Consider the following 19,517-nt stretch of genomic DNA (forward strand, 5'->3'; position numbering starts at 1 on the left):
ACCTGCATTTCCGACGTTGGATCTGCAGGACGCTATCATGTGACATCCCGGGACACCAGCAGCTGGTGCCCAGCTGGACATAAGAACCTCAGAGTCTCCATGCCCACTCAGGGGGTCTACCCGAATCAGACGTGCACCCAACCGTCTGAACTTGTGAACATGGGACTGATACAATCATTGCTCTCTGTTCTGTATTTGTGCATGAAACTAACTGTGTTTGTTCCATTTTAGCTCTGCAACTATTAAAAAAAAAAAAGTGAAAAAGGGGGATGTAGTGATCTTTACATGGGTATGTACAGAAGGGGCTTATGGGACATGGAAAGACCACTAGGGGGCAGCACTGGCGGGTATAAAGGGGGAAGCAAGCAGACCTCAAGCCTTTTTGGCTGATTAGACTGTGAGGCGAACAAAGGCAGAGATTTAGCTCAGGGCTGCTAGTGTGGTCAGGCCTAGTTGTAGTGTATAGAAAAGTTGTAACCTTCTACTAGTACAGTTCTTAATGTAAGAGCTCACGCAGTTATTTAAGTTGTGTTACTCAATATACTTTATGTAAAATTTCTGGACGACTTCTTCCAAAAGCCTTTGCTGTAACTGAATTGAGTAGCACAAGTTACCTGCCATACAGGTAACAAAACATCTACCAGGCAATTAATATTCCTGTTTGAAATCCAAAAGCAGTTCAAAAGTATTCAGGCTGAGACAGATTGAAGTAAACCTCTGAAAATATTTGGATATGAGGTTCCAGGATCTATCTAGCTGAAGAAAGCTCTTTGGTTCATTTGATCTTACCCATCCAAATTCTTTTCTGTGAAGAGCAGTGGGAAGATCTGAGTTTGCGGACGATGCTGTCGACATTTATTCATGTTTTTCAAGTGGTCCTTCTGAGCTTTGCCCCAGAACCTAGTGATTTAATGAAGTTCGCTCTGAGTAGGCATTGAGCCAATGTAACTTCTCCGAGTGCCACACCTTGCTTCGCTCTTTTATATACCAGTCGTCATGATCGAATAATGTGTAAGGGGAAAATTCCATTGACATCAAGGGTCGAATTTTATGACCCCTCCCGAGAGCAGGATTTTCCAGTCCCGTCAACTTCAATGGGCTTTTGAATGGTTTGCTGCATTTTCTACTCCTCCATCTCCTCCACACCCCAACTGGGCCACAACATATAACCCAGAACATAAAAGGAGACCATCCAGCCCCTCAAGTTCATGATGGTTTTCTGCTGAGCAATCCAATCAGTACCATTATTGCCCCTTCTATCCCCATATTCCTGCAAGTTGATTTCTCTCACGTTCCAATCTACTGTTCTTTTGAAATCATTCACCATCTCCACTTCCACCACTCCAGCAGGCATTCCGCTGCGTAAAGAAAGTTTCTTCCTCTAAACTGTTCTGCATCTCTTGCCCGACACCTTAAAGCTCTGTCCCCTGGTCCTTGTACTGTCAACTAATGGGGACAGCTTTTCTTTGTCTACTTGATTCAAACCTGTGATCATTTTGCACACCTCCACCTCAATCGCCATTTCTTCAAGGTGAACAACTTCAGTTTATCCAATCTAACCTTGTAGCAAAGATCCCATATTCCTTACTAACTACATTCTCAATATGTCCTGCTATGTTCAAGAATATGTGCACATGTACTCCAAGGTCACTCTTTCCCTGAATACTTTTTGGAAATTACCCTCCCTATATCGTCTTCCAAAGTGTATCACCTCACACTTCTCTGTATTAAATTCTGTCTACAACTTGCCTGCCCATTCTGCCAGCTTATCTTGTTGTAGTCAATATTTTTGTGCTTCTGTAGTAGAAAGATTCAACAATGCTCGTTGAGACAACATAACAAGGCTTTATTTTCAAAACGACTGCATGCAGTAATGGCTGAAACTTGAGGTCAGAGAGCAGTTAGTGAAACTTGCTGATTCCTTCTGAAGTCCGCGCTTTTACAGAAAATCAGTTCAGTATTTATACATTATCATTATCAAGATTGCGTGACTGCAGCTTAGTCAGGAATTCGATCGGAAGTAGAAACTGAAGCAATGCCTGCTGACCTTATTGGGCTCTTTGTCGCATCACTCATACCATTATCGTGTCCTTGGAGGGAACATTGAGAGGTCGGAGGAGACTTATTTCTTCCTGACCTTATCTTGTCTTATTTCTATGGCCCTGGGTTATGACGAGTTAGTTTTATCAGGAGTTGCCGAGGTCTGGTATTTTGGAATGGCTTGACCTTCTCTGATTTTATTCATACTTCAAGTTATGCAGAGTCTGCTTTATTAGTCTTACAGGGGTCTGAAATGGTTAGGGCAGAATTTCTTACATTGTATCAAATATTTTGACCAGCCTTCCCATTGACCAGTTTTCCCATCATGCCATTACTTTATTCGTACCATATCACAATCTGTGACCTGTTCAGTTCCACTCAAGGACCAATCTAGAACTAGGGGCCAAAGTTTAAAAATAAGGATTTTCCATGAGGAGATGAGGCAAATTCTTTTCCCTGAGGGTCATTTAGTCTTTGGATTACTCTTGCCTAGCAAGCAGTGCATTCTGGTGAGCGAATGGTGGCTTAGTGGTTAGCACTGCTGCCTCACAGTGCCAGTGGACCCGGATTCCATTCCGGCCTTGGGTGACTGAAGTTTGTACATTCTCCCCGTTTCTATGTGGGTTTCCTCCGGGTGCTCCGGTTCCCTCCCACAGTCCAAAGATGTGCGGGTTAGGGTGGATTGGCCATAGTCAATGCGTGGGGTTACAGGGATAGGAGAGGGGAGGGTGGTTTTTCGGAGGGTCAGTGCAGACTCGGTGGGCCGAATGGCTTCATTCTGCACTGCAGGGATTCTGTGGGAATATATTCAAGGCTGAATTAGACAGATTTCTGATCAGCAATATGGTCAAGGGTTATGGGGCAGGCAGGGATGTGGAATTAAATCCACAAACAGAGAAGCCGTGATCTCATTGAGTGGTGGAGCATGTTTGAGGGGCCAAATAGTTACTCCTGCTCATAATTTTTATGTTATTTGAATCATCCTCAACATTGGCCATACCTCCATAGAGTCCGAGACCTTTACAGCACAGAAAGAACCCCTTCGTCCCACCATGCTCACGCCGGCCATCAAGCACCTATTTAGTCTAAATGCTTCTTAAATGTTGAGGGTTTCCGCCTCTGCCACCCTTTCTGGCAGCGAGTTCAGATTCCCACCACCCGCTGGGTGAAAACGTTTCCCCAAATATCCCCTCTAAATCTCTCTGAACGGGATATCCCGCCGCGGTAAAAGCCATTTGGGGGGGGTCCCGTTGGATTCTCTGTGGCCACCAGCCTCCCGCCCGCCGAAAAGGTGGGGGGAGGGGCGGGGAGGGGAGAATCTCAGCTTTGGTCAGCTTGGCCCATGTGACATCCCAGCACCAGTTATGGCAATGCCTCCTTCTGAAATTTCTCCTTATCCTTGATGTTCACATTCTCCTAATTCATGTTTGAGTTATTGAAATCTCCCAATATCACCACTCTATAATTCTTGCACATCTTCATGATTTCCCTGCAGATTTGTTCCCCATCTCTCTCTCTCTCTCTCTCTCTCAAGCCTATAAAATACCCCCAATCACGTGATCATCCGCTTTTTGCTTCTCGGCTCTAACCGAATGAATTCTGTTTTTGCACCCTCAAGGACATCCTGGGCGGGATTCTCCTGTCCGCAAACCATATTTTCCATCGTGGTCCCGCCGGCAGTGGGATTCTCCGTTCCTCAGCCGGCCAATGGGGTTTCCCATTGTGACCATCCCATGCCCTCGGGGGAAACCCACGGACATGGGTGCGCTTACAGCGAACCAGAGGATCCCGCCGACGGAGAATTCCGTTGACTGTCTTTCCAAAACTATACTGTCCTCCCTAATCAGTACTGCCAGGCCACCTCCCTTTCTTCTTTCCTATATTTTCTCAACACCTTGTATCCCTGAATATTAAGTGTTCAATCGCCAGCAGTTTTGAGCCACATTTCAATTATTGCCGCTGCACCATATTCCCACTGGACCACTTGTTCGTGTAGCTCATCAGTTTTATTCACCGCTTTGTGCAAGCATCGTAAACCTGGCATTGTATCCCCCGGAATCCTTGTTAGTCTGCTCCTATCTAATAAGATACTACTTACTTCTCTAGAGGTTCTTGTTTTTGACATGACCATCAAAGAAAGTTAGTGCCGGTAAGGATGCGAAAGAAGATTGGTGTTGGTAAAGTACCAGGGACTGGCTCTTTCAAAATGGTGTCGCCACCAGATTAATGCGGGATTTCCGTAAGCCATTTCTTTCAAAAGCCATCAGCTTTTCTGTTGCTTTAATGCTAACATTTAGCCATCATTGTCACCTGAGCACAATGCATCTGCTCATTCATCTTCTTTTGCTCCATGTAGGTCCTGTTGGGCACGTGGCCTGTAACAGCTCTGTGCTTGTTTAGTGCTGTGTGCCTCATTTGTTCTGTTTTGGCCTATACTCTTCCCATTGAGACCAAAGGCCGTGCAATGCAGGTGAGGATGGAATCACACTCATTTTACTTCCACACTGACGTTTAAAGTGGCGATGTGTTTAAAAGGGCTACACCCTATGTTAGCACACTTCCCTCTGGATTAGAACACCATGGGATCCAAGCTAACACTCTAGTATGGTACAGGAGTGTTGCACTGCTGAGGCGCTGTCTTTCAAATAGGATATAAAGTGAGGAAGCCTACTTTTTCCGCTGAATGCGAACATTCGGTTGAATGTCTTGTCAAGAGGAAAAAGGAAGAGTATGTAAGGATGAGAAAACAAGGTTCAGTAGGGTTGCTTGAGGGTTACAAGGTAGCAAGGAATGAGCTGAAAAAAGGGCTTAGAAGAGCTAGGAGGGGGCACGAGAAGTCCTTGGCGGGTCGGATCAAGAAAAACCCCAAGGCTTTTTACTCTTTTATGTGAGAAATAAAAGAATGACCAGGGTTAGGGTAGGGCTGGTCAAGGACAGTAGTGGGAACTTGTGCATGGAGTCAGAAGAAATAGGAGAGGCGTTGAATTAATACTTTTCTTCAGTGTTCACAAAGGAGAGGGGCCATGTTTTTGAGGATGAGAGTGTGATTCAGGCGGGTAGGCTGGAGGAGGTAGATGTTCTGAGGAAGGATGTATTAGAAATTTTGAAAAACCTGAGGGTCGACAAGTCCCCTGGGCCAGATGGGATATAGCCAAGGATTCTTTGGGAGGCAAGGGATGAGATTGCAGAGCCTTTGGCTTTGATCTTTGGGTCCTCGCTGTCCACGGGGATAGTGCCAGAGGACTGGAGAGTGGCAAATGTTGTTCCTCTGTTCAAGAAAGGGAATAGGAATGACCCTGGTAATTATAAGCCAGTTAGTCTTACTTCGGTGGTTGGTAAGATAATGGAAAAGGTCCTGAAGGATAGGATTTATGACCATTTAGAAAGATGCAGCTTAATCCTGGATAGTCGACACAGATTTGTGAAGGGTAGGTCTTGCCTCACAAATTTGATTGAATTCTTTGAGGAGGTAATTAAGTGTATAGCTGAAGGTAGAGCAGTTGATGTCTGGTGGATGGAAAATTTTCAGACTGGAGACCAGTTACCAACGGTGTACCACAGGGATCAGTGCTGTGTCCTCTGCTATTTGTGATTTTTATCAATGACTTGGAGGAGGGGGCTAAAGGGTGGGTCAGTAAATTTGCTGATGACACCAAGATTGGTGGATGAGGTGGAGGGCTGTTGTAGGCTGCAAAGAGACATTGATAGGATGCAGAGCTGGGCCGAAAAATGGCAGATGGAGTTTAACCCTGATAAGTGCGAGGTGATTCATTTTGGTAGAAAAAATTTGAATGCGGATTACAGGGACAACGGCAGGGTTCTGAGGAATGTGGACGAACAGAGAGATCTTGCGGTTCATGTCCACAGATCTCTGAAAGTTGCCACTCAAGTGGATAGAGCCGTGAAGAAGGCTTATAGTGTGTTACCGTTTATTAACAGGGGGCTTGAGTTTAAGAGCCGCGGGGTTATGCTGCAACTATACATGACCCTGGTGAGACCACATTTGGAGTATTGTGTGCAGTTCTGGTCACCTCATTATAGGAAGGATGTGGAAGCATTGGAAAGGGTGCAAAGGAGATTTACCAGGATGCTGCCTGGTTTGCAGGATAGGTCTTATGAGGAAAGGTTGAGGGAGCTAGGGCTTTTCTCTTTGGAGCGGAGGAGGATGAGAAGCGACTTAATAGAGGTTTATAAGATAATGAGGGGGATAGATAGAGTGGACGTTCAGAGACTATTTCCTCGGGTGGATGTAGCTGTTACAAAGGGGCATAACTATAAGATTCAGGGTGGGAGATATAGGAGGGATGACCGAGGTAGGTTCTTTACTCAGAGAGTGGTTCGGGTGTGGAATGGATTGCCTACTGTGATAGTGGAGTCAGACACTTTAGAAACTTTCAAGCGGTTATTGGATAGGCACATGGAGCACACCAGAATGACGGGGAGTGGGATAGCTTGATCTTGGTTTTGGACAAAGCTCGGCAACATCGAGGGCCGAAGGGCCTTTTCTGTGCTGCACTGCCCTATGTCTATGTCTATGCCCACGACACTATTTGAAGAAAGGCAGAAATTTCCTGACCAATGTAATTCCTCAACAAACATCAACAAAACAGAGAAATTGGTTATTTATCGTTTGTTGTTTTGAGGCCTTCCTGTGTGCAATTTTGGATGTCATTAAAGAGGGACTGCACTTCAAAAGTATTTAAATGTCAGTGAAATGCTTATTGACATACCTTGCCCTTCTCCGAACTAGTGCCCTGACATTTTTTTCATCCACCTGAGGGGGCAGATGGGGCCTCTGTTTAGATTTAGATGTATTGTCACATGCACCGAGGAACAGTGAAAAGTATTGTTCTGTTTACAGTCCAGACAGATTGTTCCATACATTAAAGCATAGGATAAATACACAATACACAATGTAAATACATAGACATAGGCTTCGGGTGAAGAATATGGAGTATGGTACTACTGAGTAGAGAGGATGCATGGAAAGATCAGTTCAGTCCATAAGAGGGTCATTCAGGAGTCTGGTAACAGTGGGGAAGAAGCTGCTTTTAAATCTGTTAGTGCGTCCTCTCAGACTTTTGTATCTCCTGACCGATGGAAGAGGTTGGAAGAGAGAATCACCCGGGTGGGAGGGGTCTTTTATTATGTTGACTGCTTTCCCAAGACAACAGGGGGGTGGGTATAGACTGAGTCAATGGGAGGCAGTTTCGCGTGATGGACTGAGCTGTGTTCACGACTCTCTGTAGTTTCTGACGGACCTAAGATCTCATTCAAAAGATGGCACCTCGGCACCTCCAGCATTGCAGTATTCCCCCAGTGCTGGACGGGCCATGATTTCAGAAGAATAATGTCACCTAAGATGAGTCCTCCAAACATCTACACAGCAATGTCCAATTGTAACATTCCGGGAAATGGTTTGCAACCCAATATTTTATTCCTTTAAATTGTTGCCAGCTTCAACAGCCATTTTGATTTATTTTGCAGGAGATCAATCCGTCCACCTCCAGCATTTAAACTGCGGAGTCAATATTCGACGGAATAAACAGGATCTCTTCTCGATACCTTTGGAGCACATTCACCAATGAGATTCTGAGTTGTGTGCTGGACTGTACATGATGTGTCATTTCTATTCCCATTCTACTTTGGATCACTTCTTACTTACCTCTAACTTATCTGCAAGTTTATCATATTGTCTCACATCCTTCAGACATCCATCACAAGTTGCCTTTTGCAGCGGAAGGAGGTTGAGAAAGGCCGAACATTGGGGGAATTTTTAAAGCTGTCTGCACTCAGGAATAAACTTAGTGGCCTAAAATAACACATAAAGCAATAAGCAAATTAAAAGATACCACAGTGGTCGAGAGGGAAAAAAATCTCCTGAAGTGCAACAGTACATTCCTGTCCCGTTGGGTGGGTTGGGACAAGCATCATTTAAAACACCGAGCACCACTGATGTCTCTCCTGTCAGCACTGTTCCATCTTCTGTCCCCTGAACTTGAGTAAATGTCAGGTTTTTGAGGGAATATCATCTTCTGTTGCCTCTGCCCTGGAACTTTTCTCTCATCTTGAAGAAAGTCAATCTGTCTCATCCTTCGAACCACCTCCCTACGCCTATATTTTGTTTATGTTACTGTTTGAGTTATCCATTATCTTAAAGTTTTGTCAAACATATGAGGCCGGTTTCTCTGGTCCACCAGACACGTGTTTCCCGGAGGTGCGCCGTTCGCTGGCGGCGGGATTCTGCACTCCTGCAGCTTGTCAATGGCATTTCCCATCGAAGCCACCATCGCAGCCGGAAAACCTGCAGGTGGGGAGGTGTGCTGCCGGTGGGAAAAGTGAATCACAACGGCTGGAGATTTCCATCCATGATAACCATCCAGGTTAGCAACACAGACAATCCTCTGCTAGTCAGCTTGTCATGTCCAGCATGCCTCTCTATATCTGCCCGTGAATATTTATTTCACGACCGTCAAAATCACTAACGTAGCTTCCTCCATTTTATTGATAGCGCTATGCTCCATTACAATTGCCCTTCCTGTTCTTCATAAGCCCAGGATGCTTTGTCCCACTCACTCTGCTTTCTGAGTCCTTATTATATTGAAATCGAGGCATTATTGCACTAATTCTTACTTCTGAACCCCCTTACTTCCCTGAGCCGTTTCTCTCTCTCTCGTGAACTATGAGCTCTTAAAACTCGAACTTGGAGTCACAACTAGCTATGTTGTTTTCAAACTCAGTGTTGTCCACTGCGTGTAGGCCTCCGTTCTTCTCCAGGACCTCTCCTTGCTGAGTTTTAAAAAGAAGCTCTGCACACCAGAGTTGACCCTAGTTACTGAAGCGTGGCAACTCCACTTTACTGGATAGACATGGCTCAGGCTAACTGATGCTCATACAATGATTTTGCATAGAGCATGTATAACAAAGGTATCATCACGTTGACTCACTGGTTTGCATTTCCCTTGAAGATTGGTTCATGACAAAGGACTGATCAGAAAATCAGAGATATCAACACCTTGACTGTTCAGTCAAAAAGGTGACGACAACCAGTCAAATGAATTAATGGAACAATCTGAACCGAGGGGCGATGGTACACCCAGTGGGAGCACCCAGCTGGAAAATCAGCCCTTGACATAGGAAATTAAGAATTAATAGACAAAAGAAGAACCGAGGAACTTGCCTTCTAGCTCCTGGTAGCCGCATGACGCAATGATACGATAAATGATGACTCACCATGCCGTCAACCTCCATGAATTAGTCAACAACAGACCTGGACATGACATGAGGAAAATCCCAACCATAAGTCGTGTTGCTCCTCGGCGTACTGTACTCGCCACATGGTGAGGAATGTATACAATTGCTTCTGAGTAACAAAGTAAAAAAAAAGCTGCATCTTTTTTTCCTTTGAGGAATGTTTTTTTTATCATGTTGAAGGCTATTTGGACAGACTTTTTTTATGATTGCATCACAATAAACTTTTGATATTTGCACGAGAATATTGTTGAAAATTTCCTGTTTACTGATGTGAAACTGAGATGCTTAGGAATATTTTTCGGCTATGCTGAGTTTTTATTTGCTGATCGTCAGCTGAATTTATTAGATTGTTGCTGAGGTCGGATTGGGTTTTTCTTTCGTTTTAAACCTATCGTCCCTTTTCTGTCCATATATTTACACCTGTCATGAATCCCCACAAAGCTTTTAATTTTAAATCGTAGAAACACTCAATACATTAAGGAGGCCATTCAGCCCATGGGACCTGTGTTAGTTTTTTAAAAAAGTATATTTATTGAGATTTTAAATTTTAGAGAACAACACGAGGAGAGAAGAAACAAAAGCGGCTTAATCAACGTGAGTATGGAATGGAACAGGAGAATGACACCATAACTGGCCCAATACAATTATTAGGCAGAACTATATACTCCTATCGCCCCACCAGACAGCGAGGGAGAAAGAGAATATGATCATGAAAATGTGACAAAATGGTTCGCACCGCACAACCCCGTGATCAACACGGGAAATCAGGATAAACTTCAGGCGCCATGACCGGGCGAACAATCTCCCTCAACTCCAGCAGCGCCCATGGCACCAATGATCCATCACAGCCTCCTCCTTCCAGCCATCAGGCCCACCTGAACCCATGTAGGAGCCGAGAGCGGATTCGTCATACCCACCCCTACAAAAAAGCAAAAGAAAATACGTGGAAACCCCAGATTTAAGGGAAGTTACATACACACCACATAATGCAGCTAAACTCCCCAAAACAGACCCAGGGCAGAACCTAGATCATTCCCTACAATTGTGAAGAGAGGACTGGCAACAACAAGACATCACGTTTGGACTACGGTCAAACCTTCAGGGCCTCTCAAGGTAGAAAAGAAAAGCAGAGCGATAAAGACTTACTAGAATTATCCCGGCAGATGACAACACCCACCAGCGAAGAGGAGAACTAGCCACTCAATCAACAAGAAGGTGACCCAGGGGTCTACGATCCGTGATTCGTGTTTCTACGATTTTAAATTAAAAGCTTTGTGGGGATTCATGACCGGTGGGAAATATTTGGACAGAAAAGGGACGATAGGTTTAAAACGAAAGAAAATCCCAATCCTACCTCCGCAACAATCTAATAAATTCAGCAGGATATCCAACAAGACACCGAACTCGGCCCACCCCCAGGCCCCCCATGTACCAGGTAGGCAAAGCTGTGCTCGATTTTCTGAAAGGATTATCCAGTTCATCCCATTCCCCCACTTCTTTCCCCATAGTCCAACACAATTTTCTTTCCAAGTCTTTATCCAGCTTCCTTTTGAAAGTTATTGTTGCACCTGCAGTCACTAAAATCTCAGGCAATGCCATCGATCATATGTTGCTACATGAAAATAAAATTCTCCTCATTCCCCCCCACTCTGGTTCTTTTGCCAGTTATCTTAAATCTTCGTTTATTGGTTGCCGATTCCTATGGAATCAGTTCTCCTTATTTACTCTATCAAAACCGTTCCTGATTTTGAACATCCATATTACATTTCCCAATTACTTTCTCTGCTAATAAGTTATGCTCACAGCAAGAAATAAAATCAGTAGTTGTGATTGATCCAAATCCAATTCACATCCTTAAGCTCGAAACAGGTGGAGTATTTCCACTGTTGAATAACATAGAACAGCACAGTACAGGCCCTGCGGCCCTCGATGTTGTGCCGACCATTTATCCTAATCTAAGATCAACCTAACCTACACCCCTTCAGTTTACTGCTGTCCATGTGCCTGTCCAAGAGTTGCTTAAATGTTCCGAATGACTCTGACTCCACCACCTCTGCTGGCAGCGCATTCCACACACCCACCACTCTCTGTGTAAAGAACCTACCTCTGACATCTCCCCTATACCTTCCTCCAATCACCTTAAAATTATGTCCCCTCGTGTCAGCCATTTCCGCCCCGGGGAAAAGTCTCTGGCTATCCATTCTATCCATGCCTCTCATCACCTTGTATACCTCTGTGAAGTCACCTCTCTTCCTTCTTCGCTCCAGTGAGAAAAGCCATAGCTCCCTCAACCATTAAGACATGCCCTGCAGTCCAGGCAGCATCCTGGTAAATCTCCTCTGCACCGTCTCCAAAGCATCCACATCCTTCCTATAATGAGGCTTCCAGAACTGGACACAATATTCCAAGTGTGGTCTAACCAGGGTTTTATAAAGCTGCAGCAAAGCCTCGCGGCTCTTAAACTCAATCCCCCTGTTAATGAAAGCCAACACACCATATGCCTTCATAACAGCCCTATCAACCTGTGTGGCAACTTTGAGGGATCTATGTACATGGACCCCAAGATTCCTCTGTTCCTACACACTTCCAAGAATCCTGCCTTTAACCCTGTATTCAGCATTCAAATTCGACCTTCCAAAATGAATCACTTCACATTTATCTAGGTTGAACTCCATCTGCCTCTTCTCGGCCCAGCTCTGCATCCTGTCAATGTCCTGTTGTAACCAGCAACAGCCCTCAACACTATCTACAACTCCACCAACCTTCGTGTCATCAGCAAACTTACTAACCCACCCTTCCACTTCCTCATCCAAGTCATTTATAAAAACAACAAAGAGCAGAGGTCCCAGTACAGGGGTGGGGTTCTCAGACCCCCCCCCCTGCCGGGTCAGAGAATCCCCGGGGGGTGCGGGGGCAGCGCGAATCCCGCCCCGCCACCCCGTCTCCGGTACCGATTTTCGGGCGGGGTTCACGCCACGCTGGTTGCGCCCCCCCCCCCCGGCAATTCTCCGGGCCCTGATGGGCCGAGCGGCTGTCGGTTTCTGGCCAGTCCCGCCGGGATGGATTAGACATGGTCCCACATGGCGGGACCTGGCAGGTAAGTTGGCTGGGGCGGTCCTCGGGGGGGATCCGGCCCCGGGGGGGCCCCCACGGTGGCCCGGCCCGCAATCGGGGCCCCCGATCTGCGGGCGGGCCTATGCATGGGGCATTTCTTCCTTCTGTACCGGCCGCTGTAGGGTTCCACCATGGCCGGCGCGAAGAAGACCACCCCCCCCCCCCGTGCATGCGGCAGAATACGCCGGCGTTTCCGCACATGCGCGGGATCACGCCGGTCCTTTGGCGCATGTGCGGACTCGCGCAGTCCCTTCGGCGCCGGCTGGCGCGGCGCGAACTCCTCCGGCATCCACCTAGCCCCCGGAAGTGTGGAGAATTCCACTACTTCCGGTCGGTCTGACGCCGGAGTGGTTCGTGCCGTTTTTGACTCGCGTGTCGGGCCATCGCACCAATTGCGGAGAATTCCGCTGAAGATCCCTGTGGGACATCACTGGTCACCGACCTCCAGGCGGAATACCCTTTCCATCCACTACCACTCGCTGTCTTCTTTCGGCCAGCCAATCTGTATCCAGACAGCCAGAGTTCCCTGTATCCCATGCTCCCTAACTTTCTGAATGAGCCTACCATGGGGAACCTTATCAAATGCCTTACTGAAATCCATATCCACCACATCCACTGCCCGACCTTCATCAATGTGTCTCGTCACATCCTCAAAGAATTCAATGAGGCTTGTGAGACATGACCTGCCTCTCACAAAGCCATGCTGACTATCTTAAATCAAACTGTTTTTCTAAATAATCATAAATCCTATCTCTCAGAATCCTTTACAATATTTTGCTCAACACAGACGTAGGACTGACTGGTTGTAATTCCCAGGGATTTCCTTATTCCCTTTCTCGAACAGGGGAACAACATTCGCCTTCCTCCAATCATCCAGTACTACTCCAGTGGAGAGTGAGGATGCAAAGATCATCACCAACAGTGCAGCACTCTCCTCCCTCTCTTCCCGTAGTAACCTTGGGTATATCCTGTTAGGCCCAGGGGACCTATCTATCCTGATGCTTTTCAAAATTTCCAGCACAACCTCCTTCTTAATATCAACTTGTTTGAGTCTATTAACCTGGTTCACTCTGTTCTCCTGAGCAACAAGGTCCCCCTCTCTAGTGAATACTGAAGCAAGATATTCATTTAGGGCCTCCCCTATTTCCTCAGACTCTAGGCACAAGTTCCCTCCACTATCCCTGATCGGCCCTACTCTCGCTCTGATCATCCTCTTATTTCTCACATAAGTGTAGAACGCCTTGGGGTTTTCCCTCATCCTTCCCCCAGGGCATTTTCACGCCCCCTTCTAGCTATCCTCAGTCCATATTTGAGTTCCTTCCTGGCTGCCTTGTAACCCTCAAGAGCCGTGTCATATCCTTGCTTCCACAACCTTACGTAAGCTTCCTTCTTCCTCTTGACTAGAAACTCCACTTCTCTTGTCATCCAGGGCTCCTTCACCATTCCTTCCTCATCTCAGTGGGACAAAACTATCCAGCACTTGCAGCAAGTGCTCCTTAAACAACCTCCACATTCATAGATTATCATAGAATTTACAGTGCAGAAGGAGGCCATTCGGCCCATCGAGTCTGCACCGGCTCTTGGAAAGAGCACCCTACCCAAGTTCAGCACCTCCACCCTATCACCATAACCCAGCAACCCCACCCAACACTAAGGGCAATTTTGGACACTAAGGGCAATTTATCATGACCAATCCACCTAACCCGCACATCTTTGGACTGTGGGAGGAAACCGGAGCACCCGGAGGAAACCCACGCACACACGGGGAGGATGTGCAGACTCCGCACAGACAGTGACCCAAGCCGGAATCGAACCTGGGACCCTGGAGCTGTGAAGCAAGTGTGCTATCCACAATGCTACCGTGCTGTACTGTTGTGCATTTCCCCAAGAACAACTGTTCCCACTTTATGCTCCTCAGCTCCTGTCTCATAGCAGTATAATTTCCCCTCCTCCAATTAAATACCTTCCCATACTGTCTGTTAAGATCAATCTCTATGTAAAGGTCAAGGAGTTGTGGTCACTGTCACCAAAATGCTCTCCTACCGAGACATCTGACACCTGGCCTTATTCGTTGCCAAGCACCAAATCCAATATGGCCTCCCCCCTAGTTGGCCTATCTACATTTTGGGTCAGGAATCCTTCCTGTCCACACCTGACAAACTCTGCTCCATCCAAACCATTTGCACTTAGGAGGTTCCAGTCAATATTAGGGAAGTTGAAGTCACCCATGACAACAACTGTTACTTCTGCACTTTTCCAAGATCTGCTGCCCAATCTGTTCCTCTACCACTCTGCTGCTATTGGGGGGTCTATAGAAAACTCTCAATAATGTGACTGCTCCTTTCTTGTTTCTGCCTTCCACTCATACTGACTCAGTAGACAAACCCTCCTTGACTACCTCCTTTTCTGCAGCTGTGATGCACTCTCTAATTAACAGTGCTACACCCCCTCCTCTTTTACCTCCCTCCCTTTCTTCTTAAAACATCTAAACTCCGGAACATCTAACAACCATTCCTGCCCTGTGAAAATCCATGTCTCCGTAATGGCCACAACATCGTAGTTCCAAGTACTGATCCATGCTCTAAGTTCATCTCCCTTATTCCTGACACTCCTTGCATTGAAACAGACACACTTCAACCCATTCCACTGAGTGCAACTTTGCCCTATCAACTGTCTATCCTTCCACACAGACTCACTGCATACTATTTCTGCCTGTTCAACAGCTACCCTATCCTCTGATCCATAGCTCTGGTTCCCACCCCCCTGCCAAACTAGTTTAAACCCTCCTGAAGAGCTCTAGCAAACCTCCCACCCAGGATATTGGTGCCCCTCCAGTTTAGGTGCAATCCGTCCGAGTTTAGGAGGAACTTCTTCACCCAAAGGGTTGTGAATCTCTGGAATTCCTTGCCCAGTGAAGCAGTTGGGGCTCCTTCTTTAAATGTTTTTTAAGAAAAAGATAGATACCTTTCTAAAGAATAAAGGGATTTGGGGATATGGTGTACGGGCCAGAGAGTGGAACTGAGTCCACAAAGGTCAGTCATGATCTCATTGAATGGCGGAGCAGGCTCGAGGGGCCAGGTGGCCTACTCCTGTTCCTAGTTCTTATGTTCTTATGTACAGGTCCCACCTTCTCCAAAAGGTATCCCAATGATCCACATATCTGAAGCCTTCCCTCCTACACCAGCCCTGTAGCCACGTGTTCAGCTGCACTCGCTCTCTGTTCCTTGCCTCACTTGCACGTGGCACCAGTAGCAATTCAGTGATTACTACTCTGCTTCTACTGCTCTTTAGCTTCCAACCTAACTCCCTAAAATCACTTTTTAGATCTTCATCCCTTTTTTTTAGCTATGTCGTTGGTGCCTATGTGTACCACAACTTCTGGTTGCTCCCCCTCCTCCTTAAGAATCCTGTAGACTCGATCCGAGACATCCCTGGCCCTGACACCCGGGAAGCAACATACCTTCCGGGAGTCTCATTCGTGACCACAGAATCTCCTATCCATTCCCCTAACCATTGAGTCTCCTATCACTATCGCTTTTCCATTCTTCCCCCTTCCCTTCTGAGCCACAGAGCCAGGCTCAGTGCCAGAGACCTGGCCGCTAGGGCCTTCCCCCAGTATGTAACATGTTGCATATTAGGAGATTTCCAACGCTTTCTGTGACCTCTGAAAGGTAGTTTATGCCAGGCATTGTCAAACTTAGGGGCGTGACCCACGGGCGGGTGTCGGGAGGGTCGCGGAGCCGTCCATTGCGGCGTTCCGATCGCGCAAATCTGCGCGCAGCGGCCGGCTGTTAATAACGCCGGCTGCACGCCGATGATCGGGCACGCATGCACAGAGAGGCCACTTTTTTTTAAAACGTTCACCACTTTTTGTTTTACAAGTTCGGGGGGGTTTTATTCATTTTATTAATTTATTTTATTCATTTACTTTTTATTTTTTTCATTTATTTTATTCATTTTATTTTTATTGTTTTTACAAGTTCGACAGGGGGTTATTTGATAAAATTTTACAGGAAAAAAATGCATAACTTTGGACAGATGGAGACTCCATACTTTCCGACATCGGAAGGCTTCACCTTCATCCAACAGGTTCCATTGGAGGAGTGTGAACGAGGGTCCCAAAGGGTCTCAAAACCATTTCCTCCATTTTTGTTAGCAGCAAACAAGGTAAGAGAAAATGGTGGGTCGCGCAGGTCAGCCGGCGTGGGTCGCGCAGGTCAGCCGGCGTAGACTGCGAAGGTCGGCTGGCGTGGGTCGCAAAGATCAGCCGGCGTGGGTCGCGAAGGTTGGCCGGTTGGTAAAAATGGGTCCCCGGAAAAAAAGCTTGAAAAACATTGGTTTATGCTACACCTACAGATCATTATGTTCAGGCTAAACCTGATAATTGTACTTATTGACCCAAAATATTACACAGCACGATTCAACCAAAATATTTCTAAGTGTTATTTTGGGCGGTTTTGGCGAGCTCATTCGTGTGGGCTGCAATGGCAAGATCGCGGCCTGTACTCACCTACATTTCGTTCCATAAATGAGCCCCAAAGTGAATCACACCATGATTCCCTGGCTCCCTCGCTGTCTGGTTTGCCCGACTTGCGTCTCAGCTGCTCGTCAATAAATGAAGATGTCAGCACGGCAGACCTGCTCCTCGCTTTGGGGATTCTGACCTTGCGAGGCTTCTCGATGCAATGGATGAGGGCAGGGCACCCTATTTCCACAAGGGTGTCGGAGAACCAGCAGCAGGGTCAACAATGCCGATTGGGCGGAAATGGCAGCTGCAGTGAGTGTGGGCAGAATGACCAAAAGGACCACCGTCAAATGTCGGAAGAAGACGACCAACCTCCAACGAGCTGCAAGGGTAAGCTACCACCTCGATCCTGGCATCAGTCCTGCCTGCCATCCATCAATTTGCAGAAACACCCACCTCCCCACAATCCACTTGCTGACACCTCGCACTCTCCCAACACCCGATCTTCATGCTTGTTCCTCAGAACCCCCGGCACCCACCAGCACAACTCTTTCATGTCTAGGAGTGGTGCCCACACTTTCCACCTGCTATAGAACCGCCTGACCCATCAAGTGTGCAGCTCACAACACCCTCTCATAGTCCCAACAGGAGAAGATAGGCCACAATAAGATGGAAAGGGTGAACACACGGTGAGGGGGGTAGTCCCAGAGATCCGAGTCCTCATCTCCCTATGAGGAACGGGTCCTGGAGATTGGGGAGTTGCCCGAGGAGAGACCAGTGATCAACAGCAAGGTTGGCCTGCGCCAGACAGGTGAGGATTCATTGCCCCTTCATCCAAATGACCTGTTGATGTCCCACATGCCCACTGTCACCATCTGATGAGGCCGGGCCTCTGGAGTCTTATCCCTCCCACCACCTAAGATAACACCTTGGAGGAGAGTGAAGTAAAAACCTTACCTTACCTAATCTTAGAATTCCCCCTATAGTCAATAGAGCGCTGTAATTCTAAATGGTGATCCAGGGTTTCCCTTGCTTTCCCTGACTCCTAGGCAGACTTGGGTGGACGCCAATCAGGTCAAACTATTATTTCAAGTTATCCCCCAGTATAATCCATATCTTCCCAGGAGATTTTGTCTACTTACCACTCAGTAGCTTACACAAGGGTCCAGCTTGCTAAGTAGAGTAAAGTAAACTTTCTAATAATAACAATAACCACTCTTTCAGGTTATCAATTTAAACTTAACTTTATTTTCAAGTTAAAAAGATAAAAACTACTTTTACAGAAAGGTAAAAAGATCTTTTCTTGTTCGGGCCAGTTGTAAGACTTTCAAATCTATCTTGTCAATCGTTTGTCTTTAACTTTTGATCTTCTGTTCACTTCTCTGGATTGCTCGGTCTTCGGATGCTGCTCGTCCCATCACTGAGGAAGAATGTCTCTGTGCTCAACTTTCAGAGTTTTTGTAGCAATTTGTGCAGCCTGACCTTCACAAATGGCTCCCCTTTGCTGCTTGAGCCTGACAGTTGAAAGTTAGTTTCTATTGGTTAGAAGCCTGGCACCTTGCAACAGCGCAGCTTCATTCCACCAGCTCGCCATTACTTACTTTGAACTTTTTCACTTTGCTTGACATGTGATAAATTTGTCTGTGTCTTCATCAGTAACCTTCGGATTTATGTCTTAATGATTTTTTACAGTCTCAACTCGGGTCATCTTTGTCATGTTCAGGTTATCCCCTTTGACTCTAACCTTATCTGGCTTGGCTATTTTCTAAAAGGTTTTAATGTCAAAATGGTGTGTGTTATAGTGTAACCTTATCACCTTATGGGTTTCTTTATTTGTAAATCAGTTGTCTCATCTTATTGCTGGTGTCAGCAAGTTTTCACGCTTAACAGTTGTCCTTTATTTTAAATCTTACATTCTGGCTGCTCTTCTTAATTGTTCAATAAAATAATTCATTGCTTAAAGAATTGTGAAATACTGTTCCCTTTCATATAACTTAAGAATTTAAGTTGATCAAATGACTTTTTAACTTGTAAATCAGAATGAATTGTTCCTAGCTGTTTTCCTTCATGTCTGTGAAGCTGTCTGCATTTCAAACAAGCTGCTGCTGTTAACCCCTTGTTATAACCTGCCTGCTTACCATTGGCTGGGGCCTAATGACAATCCCACAATCCTGTGGGAGTATGAGCTTCCCCAATGAGGGGGGCGGAGAAATCATTAGCAGACTCCCTGCATAAATAAAGCTGGCCAGTTTGGAACCAGCAGGAAGGAGTGTGCAGCAAGCGAGGTTCCTGCTGTTGTGTATATATATGTTATTGTAAATAAATGTTATTTCTTTGTATCCTTGAAACTCGTGCTGGATTATTCGTGGCCCTCACAAAACCCCTTGTGGGTCTTTTCCCTTTCATTATAAGCCTCAGGCATTTTCAGTGTTCCTTTCATGTTTCAAATATCATATTTTTCTGATTTTTCATTACAAGAGCTCGGAGGAGAACACCAGCAATGTATCACAGCTGTCAACGGCACTTCCACCAGCGTGGAGATTCACACCTCGGTGGGCGACTTTGTGGACAGGTTTTGGGGGGACACTATCTGGCGAGCACCACACAGTTGCTGATGCACAGCAGGTGGAGGCAGGAACATCCA

General features: G+C 46.3%; 1 protein-coding gene across 3 annotated transcripts in view; it reads left to right on the forward strand.

The window, feature by feature from the left end:
- svopl (SVOP-like) overlaps nucleotides 1-9,536 on the forward strand; it is a 180,152-nt gene extending 170,616 nt beyond the window's left edge. For all 3 annotated transcript variants that reach the window (XM_072484285.1, XM_072484286.1, XM_072484284.1), the window contains 2 exons: nucleotides 4,397-4,510; nucleotides 7,528-9,536. In XM_072484285.1, coding sequence (XP_072340386.1) covers nucleotides 4,397-4,510; nucleotides 7,528-7,557 — 144 coding nt within the window. In that variant the 3' untranslated portion in view covers nucleotides 7,558-9,536. The remainder of the gene's footprint in view (nucleotides 1-4,396; nucleotides 4,511-7,527) is intronic.
- The last annotated feature ends 9,981 nt before the right edge of the window (nucleotides 9,537-19,517 follow it).

Source organism: Scyliorhinus torazame, chromosome 19, assembly GCF_047496885.1.
Source record: "Scyliorhinus torazame isolate Kashiwa2021f chromosome 19, sScyTor2.1, whole genome shotgun sequence".
Taxonomy (NCBI): domain Eukaryota; kingdom Metazoa; phylum Chordata; class Chondrichthyes; order Carcharhiniformes; family Scyliorhinidae; genus Scyliorhinus; species Scyliorhinus torazame.